The 22,555-nt window shown below is 46.1% G+C and overlaps 1 protein-coding gene across 4 annotated transcripts in view; it reads right to left on the reverse strand.

The window, feature by feature from the left end:
* Positions 1–22,555, reverse strand: part of LOC119950880 (broad substrate specificity ATP-binding cassette transporter ABCG2-like) — a 274,650-nt gene that overhangs the window by 41,537 nt on the left and 210,558 nt on the right. For 3 of the 4 annotated variants that reach the window (XM_038773766.1, XM_038773765.1, XM_038773768.1), the window contains 4 exons: positions 20,295–20,557; positions 20,106–20,188; positions 16,677–16,766; positions 400–524 (listed from right to left, as the gene is read on the reverse strand). In XM_038773766.1, the coding sequence (XP_038629694.1) occupies positions 400–524; positions 16,677–16,766; positions 20,106–20,188; positions 20,295–20,557 (561 nt within the window). The remainder of the gene's footprint in view (positions 1–399; positions 525–16,676; positions 16,767–20,105; positions 20,189–20,294; positions 20,558–22,555) is intronic. The other variant, XM_038773769.1, reaches the window with a different exon arrangement.

Genomic DNA, 22,555 nt, shown 5'->3' on the forward strand with positions numbered 1-22,555 from the left:
TGGGTTTGGGGTCTGTTAAGGGGGTTTGTTTTTGCGACGGTGGTTTGCTATTTTCTTCTTTTTTGTATTGTCATTAAGTTATTAATTTATTGCTTTGTATTGGGGGAGATTTCTCTTTCTGTTTATTTCTACATCTTGTTTACTTTATTGTTGGGAGAAAATTTGTTGTTGAAAAATTTGAATAAGAATTATTAAAAAAAAAGAAAAGTGGATGCATCAAATTGTTCTGACCTCTATGTGACTCTCTGATTGATACTTAATTCATACGAGGCCCTTTACCAGGAGTGTAACATCACTGAACATACTCCTGTATTCAGATTTGGAAAAACATCACTGCACAGATGATAATTTTACCTGCATGTTAACTACTTAAAAGACATTTGTATATTTTATATTTACCAACCATCCAATAAGTTATGCATGAAAATACAATGGCAGGCAGAGTTCGTATGGGTAATAGATCCCCTATTATTGTTGCTAAGAAGTATGCTGAAATCCTGTAATATCCACTGATGTATTCATGACTAGGAAATGAAAGAATTCTATTAGTAAAATAAAAAAACTATTATTTAATGAGATTGTGAAGTCTATCATTTCTTTTACCATTAATTATTAATCATGTGTCCTAAAACTAAATGGTTAACATATCTGGTTCACTATTGAAAGTTATCTTCGTATAACCTTTAGTGACCGCACCTGTTCAATGTCTTGTCCGAATCGGTGCTCTCAATACACTTGCACCAATTTATAGAAACAAGGAGTCATTATATAAATTACAGAAATATGCCGTTTCAATCTTTACTGCATATATTGGCCATGAACAGAAAGAGCCAAATTCAGGAACAGGAAGAATATCTTTATCATTTGTGGCCTGCTGCTGAAGAAAGAATTAACCCATCCCATTTACAGACTGGAAGGGTGGCAGGATATTTTTTTTAATTCATTCAATGGAAGTGGGCATAGCTGGTTAGGTTAACATTTATTGCCCATCCCTAATTACCCTTGAGAAGGTGGTGAACCAACTTCTTGAAACACTGCAGTCCATGTGGTATAGTTACACCCACAGTGTTGTTAGGGAGGGAGTTCCAGGATTTTGACCCAGTGATGGTGAAGTAACGGCCGATATATTTCCCAGTCAGGATGGTGAGCGAATTGGAGGGGATCTTGCAGATGGTGTTCCCAGGTATCTGCCCTTGTCCTCTAAGTGGTAGGTGTCATGGGTTTGGAAGGTGCTCTCGAAGAAGCTTAGGTGAGTTGTTGCAGTGCATCTTGTACACATTGCTGCCACTGTGTTTTGGTGGTGGATGGCAGGGAGTGAATGTTGAGGGTGATCAATGGGGTGCAATCAAGCAGGATATGTTGTCCTGGATGGTGTCAAGCTTCTCGAGTGCTGTTGGAGCTACGCTGAAGCAGATAAATGGCAAGTATTCCATCAAACCTGTGACTTACGGCTTGTAGAGGGAATTTGGGAAGTCAGGAGGTCAGTTAATTGCCACAAAATCCCCAGTCTCTGACCTGGTGCGAAATTTTCCGACCCCCCGCAGGGTCGGAGAATCGCCCGGGGCCGGCGTAAATCCCAGCCCCGCTGTGGCCGGAATTCTCCGCCACCCGGGAACTGGCGGGGGCGGGAATTGCGCCGCGCCGATCGGCGGGCCCCCTGCGGCGATTCTCCGGCCCGCGACGGGCCAAAGACCCGCCGCTGACAGGCCTCTCCTGCCGATGTGGTTTCAACCACCTCTGGTGGCGGCGGGATTGGCGGCATGAGCCAATGGGGGGTGATGGTCCTGGGGGGGGGCAATCGGACCCCGGGGGGTTCCCCCATGGTGGCCTGGCCCGCGATCGGGACCCACCGATCGGCGGGCGGACCTGTGCCGTGGGGGCACTCATTTTTGTCCGCCGCCGCCACGACCTCCATCATGGCGGAGGTGGAAGAGACCCCCACTACCGCGCATGCGCCGATAGTGACGTCAGCGGCCGCTGACGCACCAGCGCATGCGCGAACCAGCGAAGGCCTTTCGGCCAGCCCTGACGCCGGGCATCAAAGGCCGTTGGCGCCAGTTTTGCCGCCAGTCAGCGTGGCGCCAACCACTCCGGCGCGGGCCTAGCCCCTAAAGGTGCGGAGAATTCTGCACCTTTGGGAGGCCCGACGCCGGAGTGGTTGGCGCCACTCCGCTACGCCGGGACCCCCCGCCCCGCCGGGTAGGGTAGAATCCCGGCCCTAATGTTGTAGCCACAGTATTGAAACAGTCCAGTTCAGTTTCTGGTCAATGGTAATTCCCAGTATTTTGATGGTGGGGGGATTCAGAGATAGTTCTGACCTTATTGTGGAATGAAGGTTATTGATGAAGCCGCTGAAGATGTTTGGGCCGAGAACACAACCCTGAAGAACTCTTGCAGTGATCCTTTCAGGGGAGCAGGTTGTTTCGTCTAGGCATACTGAAAGTTGATGTGTCCCGCACAATCTATTTAAAGCCTGACCTGGAAGTGTGAAAATTCATGCAAGATGACATCGGGTATGCTTCCAATGTCATATAACATAGAACATACAGTGCAGAAGGAGGCCATTCGGCCCATCGGGTCTGCACCGACCCACTTAAGCCCTCATCTCCCCCCATCCCCGTAACTCAATAACCCATCCTAACCTTTTTTGGTCACTAAGGGCAATTTATCATGGCCAATCCACCTAACCTGTGGGAGGAAACCGGAGCACCCGGAGGAAACCCACGCATGCCACCAATGTCATGGTGCCTTTACATTTCGATTGGCAGACACACATGCAAGCCAACGATCAAGAGGCCAAGTTAACTTAATTAAACAGCAATGACTGGGATTTTACTTTGCCTGTCTGCCTTTACGGTTGGCGGCAGGCAGATTGGCAATTTCGCCTTTACGTTTAAGCTACAACCTCAATCTAGGATGGGGTGGAAGGTCGGAGCTCAAATTAAATTAACAAATGTATATGGGAGGTGAGGTCTGGGCATGACTGTGCTGCCTAGACACTTGTGGCATAGTTCTAACATCAATATTTATTTTTCACCGGTCAGCAGCTTCATGAGACTCCTCCGCAGGAGCTGACCATCTGAGGGAGCACATTGTTAGCGACAGCTCACATGCTCCCTCCTCTCAGCGCCCGCTCTCTTCCCACTCTCCCGGGCAGCGCTCAGCCTTGCACAGAGCACGTTGCACGTTTCATGCTGGATGGCCATTGATTGGCCAGCCAGAATAAAATTGCGCTCTGGGTCCGATTACAGACGGAAAGCATTTCACATCCGCTTCTGGACTGCTGCGTGCCCATGCCTGGGGGTGACAAATTGAGGCCGTAAAGTTTTGTGGGTTGAGTTAGGAATTTTGTTGCCACTTTTACTGAGCTTTGCTCAAACTGCTGCTTCGACATAGGATGCGTCACATATTCTGTTCCTTTAGACGCTCAAGTACATTATCAGTCAAGTACACCTCAACAGCCAGATCAGGGATGGACAGGCATTTACCTCCTCTCGCCAGAGTTTGGATTGGATTGAATTGAATTTGTTTATTGTCACGTGTACTGAGGTACAGTGAAAAAGTATCTTTCTGCGTGCAGCTCAAACAGATCATTTAATACGTGAAAAAAAACAACGTAATAAGACAACACAAGGTTCACAGTGTAAATACATAGACACAGGCATCAGGTGAAGCATACGGGAGTGTAGTGTTAGTCAGATCAGACAATAGAGGGTTGTTTAGGAGTCTGGTCACAGTGGGGAAAGAGCTGTTTTTGAATCTATTCATGTGAATTGTCAGACTTATGTATCTCCTGCCCAATGGGAGAAGTTGGAACAGTGAGTGAGCCAGGTGGGAGGGATCTTTGATTATGCTGCCCGCTTTCCCGAGGCAGCGGGAGTTAAACCTATGATAATCTATGAAACCTGGGGCTGAAATTTTGCCATGAGATAGGAAATAGGAGCTGAGTTTGTTATCAGGTCAGAAACGTTATCTAGTAGTAAACTGATTAATTTAAGATTTTCATGTGAGTAGGGCCTTAAGTGGAAAGGAGACAAGTTTCACAGGAGGTGCATCAGATGAAGTATGGGACTGTGGGACTCATTCAGCCATGATTGAACGGCGGAGCAGACTCGATGGGCCAAGTGGCCTAATTCTGCTCCTATGTCTTATTTTAACAGCAGTCATCACTAAGGCTGCTTGTTGCCCTAAAGGAGAAATCTGCTTTTCATAGCATTGTAGGGAACCGCTCAGTCACAAAAGAGCCACAGGCCTGGCATTCTGGGCATGGTGCCCCTCTCTTCATCAATTCCAATGTGGATCTAATGGTGGAGACAGTGAGGAAGAGGAGCGAGGCCCTTTTTGCGAGCGTGGCAGAAAGAGGCCATATCGTCGTACAGCAGGGGCACCTCTCTGTTCAGCATTATTCTCCTACGCCTGTATGTTCACCTCTTCTCTAACCTCCTGCTCCAGCTCCTCCCCAGATAGGTCGTTGCATTCCATGAGCCAGAAGCAAAGAATTTTAAGGCCAAAATGACTGACAGCTACTGGCAGGGCATGTCAACCAGCGCTGTGAGGTATGAGGTCCACAGCAATGAATTCATAGATGTCTGTGATGTCTGCCTGGAGAGTCAGAGTCTCCCAGCAATTCGTCTGTATTGGTAGATTCTGTGCCTCTGTTGGTTTGGAAGATGGAGTATTCCTGCCCACTTTCCTCTCCTGCATCCTGCTGCTCGCCATTCCCCTCATCCTGAGGAGGGAATTACCCCTCATCACCATGGAGCAACATCAGACAGTCATGCTCCCATTACCAGTTACAACTTTCCTTCTTAGTAGGTGACCACCCAATTGTCCTTGGCATTCTTGCTTCCTGCTCGCCTCCCTCTGCATTGCTCTTCTCCCCCTGCATTACCAGGAGGGTACTGACCTCATTCAAAGCCAGTCACTGAATGCCCACTCTGCCTGCCACATGCTCAGTATCAAGTGCCAAGTCGCCCGTTGCACCATACCAGGCCGGGCTGAGGCCCTGGGGCAACCATGACTTGCTCCCCACTCTTTACCTGCACATTTAGCTATTCTGTTTCTGAATGTGCAGGCAACTTGTGTGTCCTGTCAGCAATTTCTACATTCAGCCTTCTCAAGCTGTGAAGGAGCTTTTAACAGGCTTTAGCTGGCCTCACTTAAGAAGAGAGCAGTTTTCCTGATCCCAACATCCTCCCTGCCCTGGTCAACAATGTCAGCATCAGAATCAGCGTTCTATAACTGATATGCCGCCAAGTGTTAATATTTTTGAGACCTGAAAATTCAGCCCCCAATTCAGTATATTGTAGCCAGCATCAAGACATTATAACATCTTTGCTGGTGCGTCTAAATATTATCCTCCACACTCCTTTATATTAAAATTCAGTATCCTCTTCCTGACATGTGATTTCTCGTGAAGCAATTGGAAAAAAACGTAAACTGCTGACTGAAGATAATAAGAACAGTAGTATTTGTGCCAGTTTATGTGATCACCATCTTAAAATTTCTTGAAGCTGGATCCTTTCAAAGCACATGAATGAAATGAAAATCGCTTATTGTCACGAGTAGGCTTCAATGAAGTTACTGTGAAAAGCCCCTAGTCGCCACATTCCGGCGCCTGTCCGGGGAGGCTGGTACGGGAATCGAACCGTGCTGCTGGCCTGCTTGGTCTGCTTTAAAAGCCAGCGGTTTAACCCAATGAGCTAAATCAGCCCCTCAGGTGACCCACGCAAGATTAACCAAACAGCTTCTTACCACTGCATCAAGATTATTGTTGAATCCTCCAAAACAGCACACGGTCGGCTATTGCAGAAAATACGGAGGCTGGGGATTGAGGGTGATTTAGAGATGTGGATCAGAAATTGGCTAGTTGAAAGAAGACAGAGGGTGGTGGTTGATGGCAAATGTTCAGAATGGAGTTCAGTTACGAGTGGCATACCACAAGGATCTGTTCTGAGGCCGTTGCTGTTTGTCATTTTTATAAATGACCTAGAGGAGGGCACAGAAGGTTGGGTGAGTAAATTTGCAGACGACACTAAAGTCGGTGGAGTTGTAGACAGTGTGGAAGGATGTTGCAGGTTACAGAGGGACATAGATAAGCTGCAGAGCTGGGCTGAGAGGTGGCAAATGGAGTTTAATGTAGAGAAGTGTGAGATGATTCACTTTGGAAAGAAAAACAGGAATGCGGAATATTTGGCTAATGGTAACATTCTTGGCAGTGTGGATGAGCAGAGGGATCTCGGTGTACATGTACATAGATCCCTGAAAGTTGCCACCCAGGTTGATAGGGTTGTGAAGAAGGCCTATGGTGTGTTGGCCTTTATTGGTAGAGGGATTGAGTTCCGGAGCCATGAGGGCATGTTGCAGCTGTACAAAACTCTGGTACGGCCACATTTGGAGTATTGCGTACAGTTCTGGTCGCTTCATTATAGGAAGGACGTGGAAGCTTTGGAACGGGCGCAGAGGAGATTTACCAGGATGTTGCCTGGTATGGAGGGAAAATCTTATGAGGAAAGGCTGATGGACTTGAGGTTGTTCTCGTTAGAGAGAAGGTTAAGAGGTGACTTAATAGAGGCATACAAAATGATCAGAGGGTTAGATAGGGTGGACAGTGAGAGCCTTCTCCCGCGGATGGAGGTGGCTAGCACGAGGGGACATAGCCTTAAATTGAGGGGTAATAGATATAGGACAGACGTCAGAGGTAGGTTTTTTACGCAAAGAGTGGTGAGGCCGTGGAATGCCCTACCTGCAACAGTAGTGAACTCGCCAACATTGAGGGCATTTAAAAGTTTATTGGATAAGCATATGGATGATAATGGCATAGTGTAGGTTAGATGGCCTTTAGTTTTTGACTTCCCATGTCGGTGCAACATCGTGGGCCGAAGGGCCTGTACTGCGCTGTATCGTTCTATGTTCTATGTTCTATGAAACAGCAGGTAGAAAGTGATGAACAAGGATTATTGGTAATACAATCAAACTCTCCACTCCCCGAAGAGTCTCCCTCCTCGACCTGCACCCAGGTCATGGTTTTTATACTAGTGAGGGCTCTGCTTGTAAAGGGCAAGTCCCACACCCGTTCGGGGGAAGTTGATATTCTGTGGCGGTCACAGGGAATCAGATTGTCTTGATTTCATCGTGTGGTACCTGGAGGCATATATCTGACTGGGGAGCACTAGCGGGGGAGGCTCGGTTGTGGGACCTGGTACGTTGTCTCTGGCAGGGGCAAAATATCCATGTCCGATTCTGAATCAGAGCCAGGTGGGACCTCATATGGCATCCCAGCGTCCTTGACCTCGGTGTTCGGTTTCTCGAGGGCCAACACAACCGGGGCCAGCAGTGGAAGCGGCAACAGTGGTGGCAATAAAGACGGTAGAGGGTTCTGGATCGGGGCTTCTGGAACTGGGTCCAGCACGTTGGCAATGCAGCAGCAGAGATGGCCCATGCGCCGATTGGACTCAGCCCTGTGCCAGCACCCTGTACGAAGTAGGTCTAGTATGTGATAACACGACGGCCATGATCCATGCGGTTCCTTTGCAGAAATTCAGGACGTGCCACCAGGGACGAATGTGAGTAACGGCAAACGCCAGCATGCAAACCGGAGCACTCGGAGGAAACCCATGCACACACGGGGAGGATGTGCAGACTCCACACAGACAGTGACCCAAGCCGGAATTGAACCTGGGACACTGGAGCTGTGAAGCAATTGTGCTATTCACAATGCTACCGTGCTGCCCTTAAGAACAAATTAATCTACACTCCATTATTCTACCATAATCCATATACCTATCCAATAGCCGCTTGAAAGTCCCTAATGTTTCCGACTCAACTACTTCCACATGCAGTGCATTCCATGCCCCCACTACGCTCTGGGTAAAGAACCTACCTCTGACATCCCCCCTATATCTTCCACCATTCACCTTAAATTTATGTCCCCTTGTAATGGTTTGTTCCACCCGGGGAAAAAGTCTCTTTAGTGTCTACTCTATCTATTCCCCTGATCATCTTATAAACCTCTATCAAGTCGCCCCTCATCCTTCTCCGTTCTAATGAGAAAAGGCCTAGCACCCTCAACCTTTCAACATAAGACCTACTCTTCATTCCAGGCAACATCCTGGCAAATCTCCTTTGCACCTTTTCCAAAGCTTCCATATCCTTCCTAAAATGAGATGACCAGAACTGCACACAGTACTCCAAATTTGGCCTTACCAAGGTTTTGTACAGCTGCATCATCACCTCACGGCTCTTAAATTCAATCCCTCTGCTAATGAACGCTAACATTCCATAGGCCTTCTTCACAGCTCTATCCACTTGAGTGGCAACTTTCAAAGATCTATGAACATAGACCCCAAGATCTCTCTGCTCCTCCACATTGCCAAGAACCCTACCGTTAACCCTGTATTCCGCATTCATATTTGTCCTTCCAAAATGGACAACCTCACACTTGTCAGGGTTAAACTCCATCTGCCACTTCTCAGCCCAGCTCTGCATCCTATCTATCTCTCTGTGCAGCCGACAACAGCCCTCCTCACTATCCAGAACTCCACCAATCTTCGTATCATCTGCAAATTTACTGACCCACCCTTCAACTCCCTCATCCAAGTCATTAATGAAAATCACAAACAGCAGAGGACCCAGAACTGATCCCTGTGGTATGCCACTGGTAACTGGGCTTCAGGCTGAATATTTGCAATCCACCACCACTCTCTGACTTCTATCGGATAGCCAGTTCGTTATCCAACTGCCCAAATTTCCCACTATCCCATGCCTCCTTACTTTCTGCATAAGCCTACCATGGGGAACCTTATCAAATGCCTTACTAAAATCCATGTACACTACATCCACTGCTTTACCTTCATCCACATGCTTGGTCACCTCCTCAAAGAAGTCAATAAGACTTGTAAGGCAAGACCTACCCCTCACAAATCCGTGCTGACTGTCCTTAATCAAGCGGTGTCTTTCCAGATGCTCAGAAATCCTATCCCTCAGTACCCTTTCCATTACTTTGCCTACCACCGAGGTAAGACTTACTGGTCTGTAATTCCCAGGGTTATCCCTATTCCCTTTTTTGAACAGTAACACAACATTCACCACTCTCCAATCCCCTGGTACCACCCCTGTTGACAAGGAGGACAAAAGATCATTGTCAACGGCTCTGCAATTTCATTTCTTGCTTCCCATAGAATCCTTGGATATATCCTGTCAGGTCCGGGGGACTTGTCTATCCTCAAGTTTTTCAAAACGCCCAACACATCTTCCTTCCTAATAAGTATCTCCTCGAGCTTACCAGTTTGTTTCACACTGTCCTCTCCAACAATATGGCCCCTCTCGTTTGTAAATACTGAAAAAAAGTACTCGTTCAAGACCTCTCCTATCTCTTCAGACTCAATACACAATCTCCCACTACTGTCCTTGATCGGACCTACCCTCGCTCTAGTCATTCTCATATTTCTCACATATGTGTAAAAGGCCTTGGGGTTTTCTTTGATCCTACCTGCCAAAGATTTTTCATGCCCTCTCTTAGCTCTCCTAATCCCTTTCTTCAGTTCCCTCCTGGCTATCTTGTATCCCTCCAGCGCCCTGTCTGAACCTTGTTTCCTCAGCCTTACATAAGTCTCCTTCTTCATCTTAACACAACATTTAACCTCTCTTGTCAACCATGGTTCCCTCACTTGACCATCTCTTCCCTGCCTGACAGGGCCATATATATCAAAGACACGCAGTACCTGTTCCTTGAACAAGTTCCACATTTCACTTGTGTCCTTCCCTGACAGCCTATGTTCCCAACTTATGCACTTCAATTCCTGTCTGACAGCATTGTATTTACCCTTCCCCCAATTGTAAACCTTGCCCTGTTGTACGCACCTATCCCTCTCCATTACGAAAGTGAAAGTCACAGAATTGTGGTCACTACCTCCAAAATGCTCTCCCACTAACAAATCTATCACCTCCCCTAGTTCGTTACCAAGTACCAAATCCAATATGGCCTCCCCTCTGGTCGGACAATCTACATACTGTGTTAGAAAAGCTTCCTGGACACACTGCACAAACACCACCCCATCCAAACTATTTGATCTAAAGAGTTTCCACTCAATGTTTGGAACGTTGAAGTCATCCATGACTACTACCCTGTGACTTCGGCACCTTTCCAAAATCTGTTTCCCAATCTGTTCCTCCACATCTCTGCTGCTATTGGGGGGCCTATAGAAAACTCCCAACAAGGTGACTGCTCCTTTCCTATTTCTGACTTCAACCCATACTAGCTCTGTAGGCAGATCCTCCTCGATCTGTCTTTCTGCAGCTGTTATACTATCTCTAATTAACAATGCCACCCCCCCCCCCCCCCACCTCTTTTACCATCCTCCCTAATCTTGTTGAAACATCTATAACCAGGGACCTCCAACAACCATTTCTGCCCCTCTTCTATCCAAGTTTCCGTGATGGCCACCACATCGTAGTCCCAAGTACCGATCCATGCCTTAAGTTCACCCACCTTATTTCTGATGCTTCTTGCGTTGAAGTAAGTGATAGTGATAAGTGACAAGTCTTGTCTTGCACTTCAACCCATCTCCTTGCCTGCAAGTACTCTCCTTTGTCAGTGTTACCTTCCCCACTGCGTCACTACACGCTTTGGCGTCCTGAATATCAGCTTCCTTTAGTTGCTGGACTACAAATCTGGTTCCTATTCCCCAGCCAAATTAGTTTGAACAATCCGGTTCCCATTCCCCAGCCAAATTAGTTTAGAGGTCTGCTTCTTCAAACCGAGTTTAAAAGTTTGAACCACCTGCTCTGTTGGTCCATTTAAAAACATTTTATTGTAGGCATTTTCAAATATATACAAAACAAAGAAGAGAAACACAAAAAACAACCACGGCAACAGCAATCAACCAAACCATCCTTACACACACCACAGAAATCCTCACCAATCTGTGTGTCTGCCCATCGTTTTTAACTTTTAACCCAGCTTAAACAGAAAAAAGAACTTCCCCCACTCACTGACGACTCGACACTCCTTAAAGAATTAACAACTTCCACCTCAATGTGAACCCCTCCTTTGCACCCCCTGATGACGAACTTGATTGTCTCTAAGTGCAGGAGCTCTACTAAATTGCTCAACCATACCCTCACACTTGGCGGCTCCGAGTCCCACCAGCACCACAAAATCTGTTTCCGGGCTATCAGGGAGGCAAAGGCCAACACATCGGCCCCTCTCCCCACCTGCAGTCCCAGATCCTCCGACATCCAATTATTGCCACCTTCAGACTCAGAGCTACCGTTACCCTCAAAATCTTAGCTATTATTTATCTGCAAATCCCGTCCAAAATCTCCGCAGCCTCGGGCATGCCCAAAACATATCAACATCGTTTGCAGGCCTCCCTGGCACAAAGCGCCTACACCTAACTTCCACCCCTGGAGAGAACAGACTCATCCTGGACAGTCAGGTTTGCCCTGTATACCACTTTAAACTGGATGAGGCTTAGCCTTGCACACGACGAGGACGCATTACTCTCGCAAAGCCTCACTCCATACTACAGCTCCTCCTCCCATTTATGTCTAAACTCCTCCATAGGGACATTCTCTCTCTTCAACAGCTCCCTATATGAATGAAATTAAATGAAAATCGCTTATTGTCACGAGTAGGCTTCAATTAAGTTACTGTGAAAAGCCCCTAGTCGCCACATTCCGGCACCTGTTCGGGGAGGCTGTTACAGGAATCGAACCGTGCTGCTGGCCTGCTTGGTCTGCTTTCAAAGCCAGTGATTTAGCCCTGTGCTAAACAGCCCCAGATATATATCTGAGACCTTGCCGTCTCGTATCTCCTCCTCGGACAGGAGTTTTTCCTGCAACACTGGGGGTGGCATCGTCGGAAACAAAGGCACCTCTTTCATCATGAGGTCCCTGAACCCATTCCCATTTGGCACCTGATATGTCCACTCCAGTTCCTACAGGTCTGCAAACTTCCCTCCAACAAATAAATCCCTAAAGTATTCTATCCCCACCTGCTGCCACCCCAGAAGCTTGCATCCGACCCCGCCAAGGCAAACCTATGATTGTCGCAATTCGGCGCCAACAGAGACATGCCTTCCAGTCTAAAATGCTTGGGCACTGGTTCCACACCATCAGTGTTGATGCCATCACTGGGCTCATGGAGTACCAGGTTGGCAAGGACGGAAGGGGCATCAGCAATAGTGCCCTCAAACTGGTCTCTTTACACGAGGCCGCCTCGATATGCCCCCACACTGACCGCTCCCCCACTGCCCATTTCCTAACCATTTTAATGTTTGCTGCCAATAATAGTTTTGCAAGTTTGGCAAAGCTAACCCCCACCGATCCCTCTCCAAGAACACCCTTCTTGTTTTAAAGTTAGGTACACAATTATTTGTTTTCGAATTAAGGGACAAATTTAGCATGGCCAATACACCTACCTTGCACATCTTTGGGTTTTCGGGGCGAGGCAGCAGTACTAACCGCTGTGCCACCTTGCCGCCAGTAGAGCCTTACCCACTCATACGACCCTCAAAATCATCCCATTAACTTTCCTAAAAATGGACTTGGGCACAAAGTGCTGGAAGGTTGTGAAACACAAACAAGAACTTTGGCAACACCGTCATCTGGACCTAACCAGCCAACTACAATGGCAGCACATCCCACCTCTTAAGGTCAGCCTTCATTCCCTCCACCACCATGCCAAATTCAACTTACGCAGCTGGGCCCAACTCCGTGCCTCTTGTATCCCAGGGTAACGACAACTCGCCCCCACCAGCCAGCAGCGCCCCCTCCCCCCTGTCCCCGGGCATTAATTTGACATATCTCACCAAAAAGAGACCAAAATCCCCATTATCCTGCCAAAATTCCCAACCGGGTCTGAAATATGTAGCAGGGGATTATCCACATACAAAGAAACCTGGAGATTCCCCTGGTGCAACCCAAAGTACTCTGAGCTGACCCTATTAGTCCGAACACATGCCTTAGGCACCTATACAACAGCCAAATCTAGTCCACGAACCCCTGCTCAAAACAAAACCACCCAACCCCTCGAAGAAATATGCCCACTCCACTCGATCGAAAGCTTTCTCTGTGCCCATTACCACAGCCACTTCCACTTCATGGTCCTACAAGGGATCATAATTACATTCAGTAACCTCCAGACATTTGTTGACAACTGCTGTCCCTTCACAAATCCCATCTGGTCCTCACCTATCACCCCCAGCACACAATCGGCAACACCTTACCAACAGCTTTGCACTTACATTCAACAGCGAAATCGGGCAGTACGACCATGTTGCTCCGGGTCCTTGTCTTTCTTTAAAATAAGCGATATGGAGGCCTGAGACTGAGTGGGAGGAGCTCCCCCCTCTCCATCAACTTATTATACATTTTGACTGACAGGGGTGCCAGCTCCGACCTGTGTGGAGTTTGCACGTTCTCCCCATGTCTGCGTGGGTTTCCTCCGGGTGCTCCGGTTTCCTCCCACAGTCCAAAGATGTGTGGGTCAGGTGGATTGGCCATGCTAAATTGCCCTTAGTGTCCAAAAAGTGTAAGTGGGGGTTACTGGGTTACGGGTATAGGGTAGATACGTGGGCTTGAGTACGGTGTCCTTTGTAAGGGCGGGTGCAGACTCGACTCAAATGGCCTCCTTCTGCACTGTAAATTCTATAAATTCTATGACCCAAACATCATGTAGAACTCAGCTTGGAACCCATCTGGACCCGGGGCCTTTCCCATCTGCATCAACCCCACGCAATCCATTACCTCCCTCATTCCAATCGGAGCCCTCAATTCCTGCACCTTTGACTCGGGAACTCCAGCCCATCCAAGAACCACCTTATGGCCTCATTCCCCAATGGAGGCTCTGGCCTATAGAATATCCGGTAAAAAGCCTCAAACACCCCATTCACCTCCTCCGGATTGGTCACCACCACACCCCTGTCATCTCTAAGTCACCCAATATCCCTTACTGCCGCTTGCCTCCTCAGCTGATGCGCAAGCATCCTGCTGGCTTTCTCCCCATATTCATAAATGCTCCCCTGGCCCTGCACAATTTCCTCACCACCTTTCCCATGGACACAAGTCCAAATTCCATCTGGAGCTTCTGCCGCTCCTTCAACAGCGCCTCCTCAGGTGTTGCTGAGTACCACCGGTCCACCCTCACAATGGCCTGCACCAACCTCAACCTCTCAGCCCACTCCACCCTCTCTCTGTGTGCCAGGATCAAGATAAACTCCCTCTTTAACACTGCCTTCTGCACCTCCCAGAGAAGGTAGAGGGTAGCAGAGGGTGTTTTTCTGAATGGAGGGTTGTGACTAGTGGTGTTCTACAGGGCTCTGTGCTTGGGTATCTGTTGTTTGTAGTAAACATAAATGATTTGGAGGAAACTGTAGCTGGTCTGATTAGCAAGTTTATGGATGACACCAAGGTTGGTGGAATGGCAGATAGTGTTGAGGATTGTCAGAAGATACAGCAGGACATAGATAGGTTGGAGACTTGGGCAGAGAAATGGCAAATGGAGTTTAGTCTGGACAAATGTGAGGTGATGTATTTTGGTAGGTCTAACATAGAGGGGGAATATACTGTGAATGGCAAAACTCTTCGGAATATAGAAAGTCAGAGAGATCTGGGTGTGCAGGTGCACAGAACTTTGAAAGTGGCAACTCAAGTGGACAAGGAAGTCAAGAAATCATATGGAATGCCTGCCTTTATTGGACGGGGCATCGTGTATAGAAACTGGCAAGTCATGCTACTGTTTTAGAAACTTGATAAGACCGCACATGGCATCTTCCCCACAATTCTGGTCGCCACACTACCAGAATAACATGGAGGCTTTGGAAAGGTTGCAGAAGAAGGATGTTACCTGGTCTGGAGGCTGTTAGCTATGTGGAGAGGCTGGATGGACTAGGACTGTTTTCATTAAAATAATGGAGGTTGAGGGGTGACCTGATAGAGATCTACAAGACTATGAGAGCATGGATAGAGTGGATGGGCAGGCACTGTTTCCCAGGGTGCAGGGATCAGTCACTAGGAGGCATAGGTTTAAAGTCAGTGGGGCAAGGTAGGGCAAAGCGCTGCTAGGGTCGGACGTGGAAACAGATACATTAACAGCATTCAAAAAGCATCTCGATGAATACATGGATAGGATGGGTATAGAGGCATAACTGCACTAGGAAGTGCTGAGGGTTTTTGGCCAAGAGTGGTATCATAACCGGTACAGGCTTGGAGGGCCGAAGGGCCTGTTCCTGTGCTGTATTGTTCTTTGGTCTTGGACAGGCACCTTACTTCTGTTCAAACTTTGCTTTCAGTTTGTGGTTTGTATTCAGGCCTCTACCTTTCTGGAGAGTGAGTTGGTTGGCTCAGCCTCTTGTGCTACTAGAACCAAAACTGAAACCTTGGAACTCTGAAAAGCTTCCCAGTGGGATAGGATCCAATCAGTACCTGTTACCAGGCAGAGTACAGGCTTTTGGACCAATTCATTGACCACCAACTAATCAATCAAACCGAATCCCAACCCATCTCTTACTGGTGCCGACCAGTCTGCAACTCCAGTTTAAACCAGCACAGACTTCTGCTTGAATTAAGGATACAGGCTGCTTGCCTTAAAGATACATGTCCATTAATCATCCATGGATCAAAAATATAACGCCAAAAATAAAGGAAAGGGGAAGTAAGGGAATAAACAGAAAGGATCCTTACACAGTGTAGGGGAGGAAAAGAGGAGTATAAAGGGTGCCTGAGCTCTCGTGAATAAACCTGAGTTACGGGAAAGATTGGCACCAGAATCATCCTCTATTCAATATATGAACAATGACTTAACACATTACCACCTACAAATTCTCCTGTAAGCTACACAGCATCCTGACGTTCAACTATATTGTCCTTTCACTGGCTCAGGGTCTACATTCTGAAATGTCCTCCCGAACAGCACTGTGGGTATATCTACACCATGGGGACTGCAGCGGGTAAGAAGGCAGCCAATCACCACCTTCTCAAGGGATGTGAGGAATGGACAATAAATGCTGGTCCAGCTAGCAAGCTTACATCCCCTAATTTTAAAAATATATATCATGTTAAACATAATCATTTCGTTAAACTGTGGTCACTATCCCTGTATGCTTATGTTGGCAAATGTGGTAACTGACTTGCACAGAATAAGGTTCTGATTCCACACAGCAAGTAAGATGAATGGCCAATTATTCTGTATTTGGTGCTGGTGGTTGAAGGAGACATGTTGGCCATGATAGTGAGAGACCTTCCTTCCTCTCGGTTCCTTGGCACTTTGTGATGTCAACATGAAAAGACAGAGGAATTCTCAGATTAACATTTCATCCAAGAGATAGAAGAAAGGATAACAATATAGCTTTTGATGACTTTTTTTAAAAAAGTTATCAGTACCATCATCCAAAAGGAGCTAAGATGGTGGTGGGCCCCCAAAAAATATTTTAAAACCTCAGCCTAAGCCCAGCAGTGTTTAAGATGTTTGAAAACCTGAAAAGGTTTTGGAAATTACTGTACCAGAAGATTTAATGTGAATTGAAACAGTACTAACAAGTTTCAAGTGTATTTTCCAATGCATATGAAAACAAACCTTGACACATAAAGATTATTCTACGATTTCTGTCATCAGAAATTAAAAATGTCATACCAAATAGCTATTTATGTTTAATGAACAAGAGCTGCGTACTTACATGAAGATTTTCCTGTCTTGGATGAACAATGCCACAGCAGACACACTGCTAAAGCACACATAGGAAGAAATGAAATGGTAAGAACCCACCCTACAATATAAGAAATACAATAATCAGTCACCGTCATTGAACATTTTAAATAAATATTACAAATGCATGTTTTCTACTGAGAATATTTTTTGTGAAATATTCTCCACTCCACTTTATAACATTTACATTTGTCTTAGCAAATATCTTGAAACATTCCTGTTAACTGGACATTACATAAGAAAAGGTGATACAAATGTCTCCTCAACTTTCAGATGCGGGAATGAAGGGTTAATAGCAGGCTCACATTCCTAGGTGTGCACATCACCAACAATCTGTCCACTCATGTCAATGCTACGACAAAGAAAGCACAACAGTGTGTATACTTCTTCAGTAAACTAAGGAAATTCTGCATGTCCACATTGACTCTTATCAATTTTACAGGTGCACATCGGGCCGGAAAGTGGAGCTGAGTCCACAAAAGATCAGCCATGATCTAATTGAATGGCGGAGCAGGCTCGAGGGGCCAGATGGCCTACTCCTGCTCCTAGTTCTTATGTTCTTATTAGAAAGCATCCTATTTGGCTGCATCACAGCCTGTATGGCAACTACTCGGCCCAAGGCCATAAGAAACTACAGGGAAAGCAGGCAGCATAATCAAAGACCCCTCCTATTCGGATTATTCACTCTTCCAACTTCTTCCTTCGGGCAGGAGATACAAAAGTCTGAGAAAACGCATTAACAGGTTCAAAAACAGCCTCATCCCCACTGTTACCAGACTCCTGAATTATCCTCTTATGGGCTGAACTAATCTCTTCACACATCTTCTGTACTGAGTAGTACTACATTCCGTATGCTCGCCTGTGCCTTTACATTGTGTTTTTACATTGTGTATTTATGTATGGCCTATGTTTTTTGTTCATGTATGTAATGATCTGTCTGGACTGTATGGAGAACAATACTTTTCACAGTACCTTAGTTTACATGACAATAAATCAAATCCAAATCCTCCTACCAAAGTGCATAACTTCACATTGTCCTAAACTATATTTCATCGGCCAAGTTTCTACTTCGGCAACATTGGGCTTCAGCTCGCCAATGCAGGAAGAGTATTCGAGGATCGAGGTGCTATTTTTAAATGCCACCTTGAACTTTCGATCCCCCTCAGCCACCCGATCGCAGCCTCCGGACTCCATCACTACACTCAACGTCCTTCTTACGGAGTGTTCGAGCCCACCCTCACCCCACTTCTTAATAGCAAGGCACCCCTGGGCCCACATCCCTGCCATGGGCACCTGGGCACTGCCACTTTGGCAGTGTCAAGATAGCAGTGTCAAGGTGCCAGGTTGGCAGTGCCCAGGTATCAGTGGGAGTATGTGAGTACCACCCAGCCCAGAGTCCCATTGCCCAGGGGTCTCCAATGGCATGTGAGACTCCCCCAAGTGCCGTTACACCTGATCCATTTTTGCATGGACCAATATTAAATGGCGCTATGGCGAGGTATCCCAGGCGAGATTGTTAGTTTCCAGGCCCCAGGAGAATACTGCACAGATCTATTTAAATATGTACATCTAGACGTCCATCCAGCGAGGACGAAATCCAAATCGCGACGTCTGTTATATTTCACGAGGCGTCATGAGCATCACGGATCTCACGAGAGGCCTCTCGCAAGATTCAACGCACCCTTACCTCAATAGATCCGCTGCTGAAACCCTTGAACATGCCGTCGTTACCTCCAGACATGACCATTTCAATTATCTCCGAGATGGCCTCCCAGCTCCCACCTGCATAAATTTGGACTCATCCAAACTGTTACGGCCCATATCCTAACTTTCACCAATCCTTTTTTACAGATCAACCCTCTGTTTAATTACCTACATTCACTCCTGTTCTAGCAAAACCTTGATTCAAAACCTCATCCTCGTCTTCAAATCCCTCTGCAGCCTCATGCCTCCCTATTTTGTAACAGCCTCCAGCCCTGCATTCCTTCAAAATCGCAATACTCAAATTCTGATGAAGTAGGGTGACAAGTTATAAATAATCTATGTGGTGAATGTGATTCACACTATATATAGTTGCCAATATCACTCCATGTATATATGTTCGTTATCTACCCGTTGTAAGATCAATGCTGTATATAGTTGCCAATATAACTCCGTGTATATATGTTCACTGTCCACCATTGTAAGTGCAGTTGCACTATCCGACCACCAGGGGGAGTCGCTCTGGGAGTACGCGAGAGTTTGTACTGGGCTCCTCCCTGGACTCCTCCCCCTGGGACCGATGTATAAAGATGTATAAAGATAGGCCTTAGAGCCAGCCTGCAGTTTATCTGGAGTTCAACGACGAATAGGCTGGCTCTGTTGTAAGTGTATTAAAGCCTCTGTTCAGATCCAACTACACGTGGTCGCTGAATTGATGGTTCCATCAATCTATTTGTATTTTCATTGTAAACTGCCAAACAAAAGATACACTGCAATTACACTTGCCCATCTGTGGTAGTGTTGCAAAGCCGTTATCAGCAGAAGGCTGTGAAATGTTTACAAAGCTGGTTTCCATTATAAATATGGACACTGGAATATATAATCCTCACAGCCAGCGGGAAGTGCATGTAGATTAAAGATTTTTCATATATTATAAATGGATAGAGATATTGAATGCATGGATGAATGAAACCATATTACTTCTTCCTCCTGAAGATTCTACTAAATTCCTGCCATAACACCAGCGGGAAGTTGGCTAAATCCATTCAAAAGCAGTAGGGAGCAGGTTACACTGGGTACATGGCAATTCTTGGATTTTACAATTGTAAGATCCTGCTCAGACAAAGCTCATGACATCAGTTCCCAGTGAAAAGGATTCCCTGTGCTAGTATATTTTGGTTCCCTCTCTCTGTAAGTACCAAGATTATGACAGAAAACTGATATACTGAGGGAGAATGTACCAAATTCCATTGCAGAAATCCAGGCGATAGAAGCCTAGGCTAATAAAGATTAATAATTAAAAGAAAAATTCTGGATGCAAGGGTGCAAGTAATGGGGCCTGTGCGGCCACCCATGCAAACGGTGGCCAGATGCCATATTTTATAGTTGCACAGACATCCATTGGTCCTGTGCAAATTAAGCCTGCAAATCTTGGGATCATAAAGTGGGATTTGCCAGCCTCACCAGCAGCGGCATCATCGTGGGCAGGAATGCAAAAGTTGGAAAGAAGTCAAGTCTTTTGGACGCCCTTCAAATTTTCCAGTCCCACCTGCAACTTTGCCCGCTACTGGCAGGACTGGAAATTCCCTTTGCCATAGCCTTGAGATCTTTGCCACCCTAGGCATTCTCAATAGACAAACAAAAGAATTAACTGCAGGAAGTTAATAATTTCCTTTTCACAATGACTTTACCTATGTACCTGTTTTGTATTCCACTTGAATTAAGTTTTACTCCAAAATAGATTGCACCAAGAAACAATCCCAGAAAACTATTAAGAAAAACCTGCATTGAGATGACAGGAAGAATGTAAAATAATTTCAGCAGAGATCTGTACAAAAATCACATATATATTTAAATTAGGATTAATTAGTTTTTCAATTCCTCTTACCTCAGCAATAGATGACTGGGGGTTTCGGATAAAATTCTTAAATATCCGGTTACTAACCCAGAAAAGTTGATGAAAGAAGCCTGTTGTATATGTAACTGACTGCATTTTTATTTCTTTCATTTCCCTAACACCCCCGTTTCTTTTTATCTTCTTAAGCATTTCCACTGTCTCTTTATATTGGCTTGATTTCACATAGGATTCAGCCAGCTTCTGTGCCAAGGTTTTATCTTGTTTCACTTCCATGTCTTCTGTGGTTAGGCTTTCTGCAATTGAAAGAATGAGCATCTCCACAAACATATAAGCATATTCCAGGGCTGTATTCTTATTAGTACAAGCCTAGTATGGATTAGTAGTAATGATAGAAAATGCTGAAAATACTCAGGAAGCATCTGTGGAGAGACCTGGAACTTAACTGGTTTTAAGATGTTGCTTCACAGCGGCAGGGTCCAAGGTTTGATTCTCGGCTTGGGTCACTGTCTGAGCAGAGTCTGCACGTTCTCCTTGTATCTGCGTGGGTTTCCTCCAGGTGCTCTGGTTTCTTTATTAGGTGAATTGGACATTCTGAATTCTCCTTCAGTGTACCCGAACAGGCGCCAGAGTATGGCGACTAGGGATTTTAACAGTAACTTCATTGCAGTGTTAATGTAAGCCTACTTGTGACACGAATAAAGATTGTTATAAAATCCTTTAAAAGGTATGCCAAGTTTAAAGGACTGTGAGATGAAGGTTAAAGTAATCCCTTTAAAGTGGTGGAAACATTTGACAATGTTTCTACACAGTCAATTTCTGTGCCCTTCCAAGCACAGAACTCCAGCTTTGAACTGGATTGTCTATGTTCAATTTCACACCCCATTGCCTGCTGAAAGCTTTTTGATTGATAGGTCAAGGCAGTTTCAAAAGGGAGGTTCAGATTATTTATTTATATAGCTCTGCAGGGATTCATTTTCTCAGGGTATCAGGTGTTTGCCTAACCACATTTTTTTTAAATGAGTCTACCTCTCTGTTCCCATTTACTGCCCTGCTCCATATGCCTCTGGAATATTTTTTCCTATTGTCCATTTTAAAAAGTTGGTATAAAATAATGCTGAAAGAAAATTTCTGAGATTCCTTTTTTTTTAGGAAAAATAATGTTATTTGAGAGTATCCATTTTTATTTATTCAACTGAGATCATAAGGGTAAACTTTACAAGTTTGTGCTCCTGGCAGTTCTGTGCAGCGACAATGTGCACTGGTAATTTGAACAGGGATCAGCGTACATGCTATTGAAATGTTGTGAATATCAAATTGGGCATGGTGGCCTGTTCAGCTGAACTCCCCATCCTTCTTTTTTAATAAATGTTTTTTATCGGGTTTTTGAACAAAGTATATTTACACTTATGTACACAGAATAAAATTTATATAAATAGAAGGAAAGAAAAAAAACTGGTACGATATTGTGTACTAGCTCAACAGCAACTCTGTACAATTAACAATATTATTTTTAACACGCAAGTAAGCACCTGTTTGTCGGGGTGGGGGGTGGGGGGGGGGGGGAACTGAGGAGGTATATATACATTTGGGTGCCGGAGAAAGAATTACATTGGTTATTTCCAATACAGAGAGGGCAATACGGGAATGGATCTGGTGTTGTTACTTGCTTCTTCCGGACGATTTTCGCTGCCGTTGTCGTCTCGCGTTCAACTCCGCTTTGGCCGTGCGTCCCGTCTTTCACCCGTATTGTCCGTGCTCTCTGTTCCTGTGCTTGCCAAGTTTTTTATCGTTTCCCGTGCTCTCCTTCCGGCTATGAAAATTGCCCTTGTCTCCCCCCCTCTCTGGTTTCCCTCTATTGTTCCCTGTCTCCTCCCTCTTCCCCCCCCCCCCACCCTTCCCCCCTCCCCTTCTCCTGTGGTTCACCTTTCTTTTCTTTTAGGTTTAACTGTCCCCCCCCCCCCTCCCCCTCCCCCCCAACCCTCGGTCTATCCCTCCCTCTCACACCTTGGCTACTTTACCTTGATTCTTGGCTACCTGGCTATTATTCTGCTTGGTCGTTGGCCACAAACAGATCTCGGAACAGTTGGGTGAATGGCTCCCACGTTCTGTGGAAGCCGTCGTCTGACCCTCGGATGACGAATTTGATTTTCTCCATTTGGAGAGATACTGAGAGGTCGGACAGCCAGTCTGCAGATTTGGGTGTGCTGCCGACCGCCAGCCAAATAGGATTCTCCGACGGGCGATCAGGGAGGCAAAGGCAAGGGCGTCCGCCCTCCTCCCCAGGAATAGAT

This window comes from Scyliorhinus canicula, chromosome 16 (genome assembly GCF_902713615.1).
Source record: "Scyliorhinus canicula chromosome 16, sScyCan1.1, whole genome shotgun sequence".
Taxonomy (NCBI): Eukaryota; Metazoa; Chordata; class Chondrichthyes; order Carcharhiniformes; family Scyliorhinidae; genus Scyliorhinus; species Scyliorhinus canicula.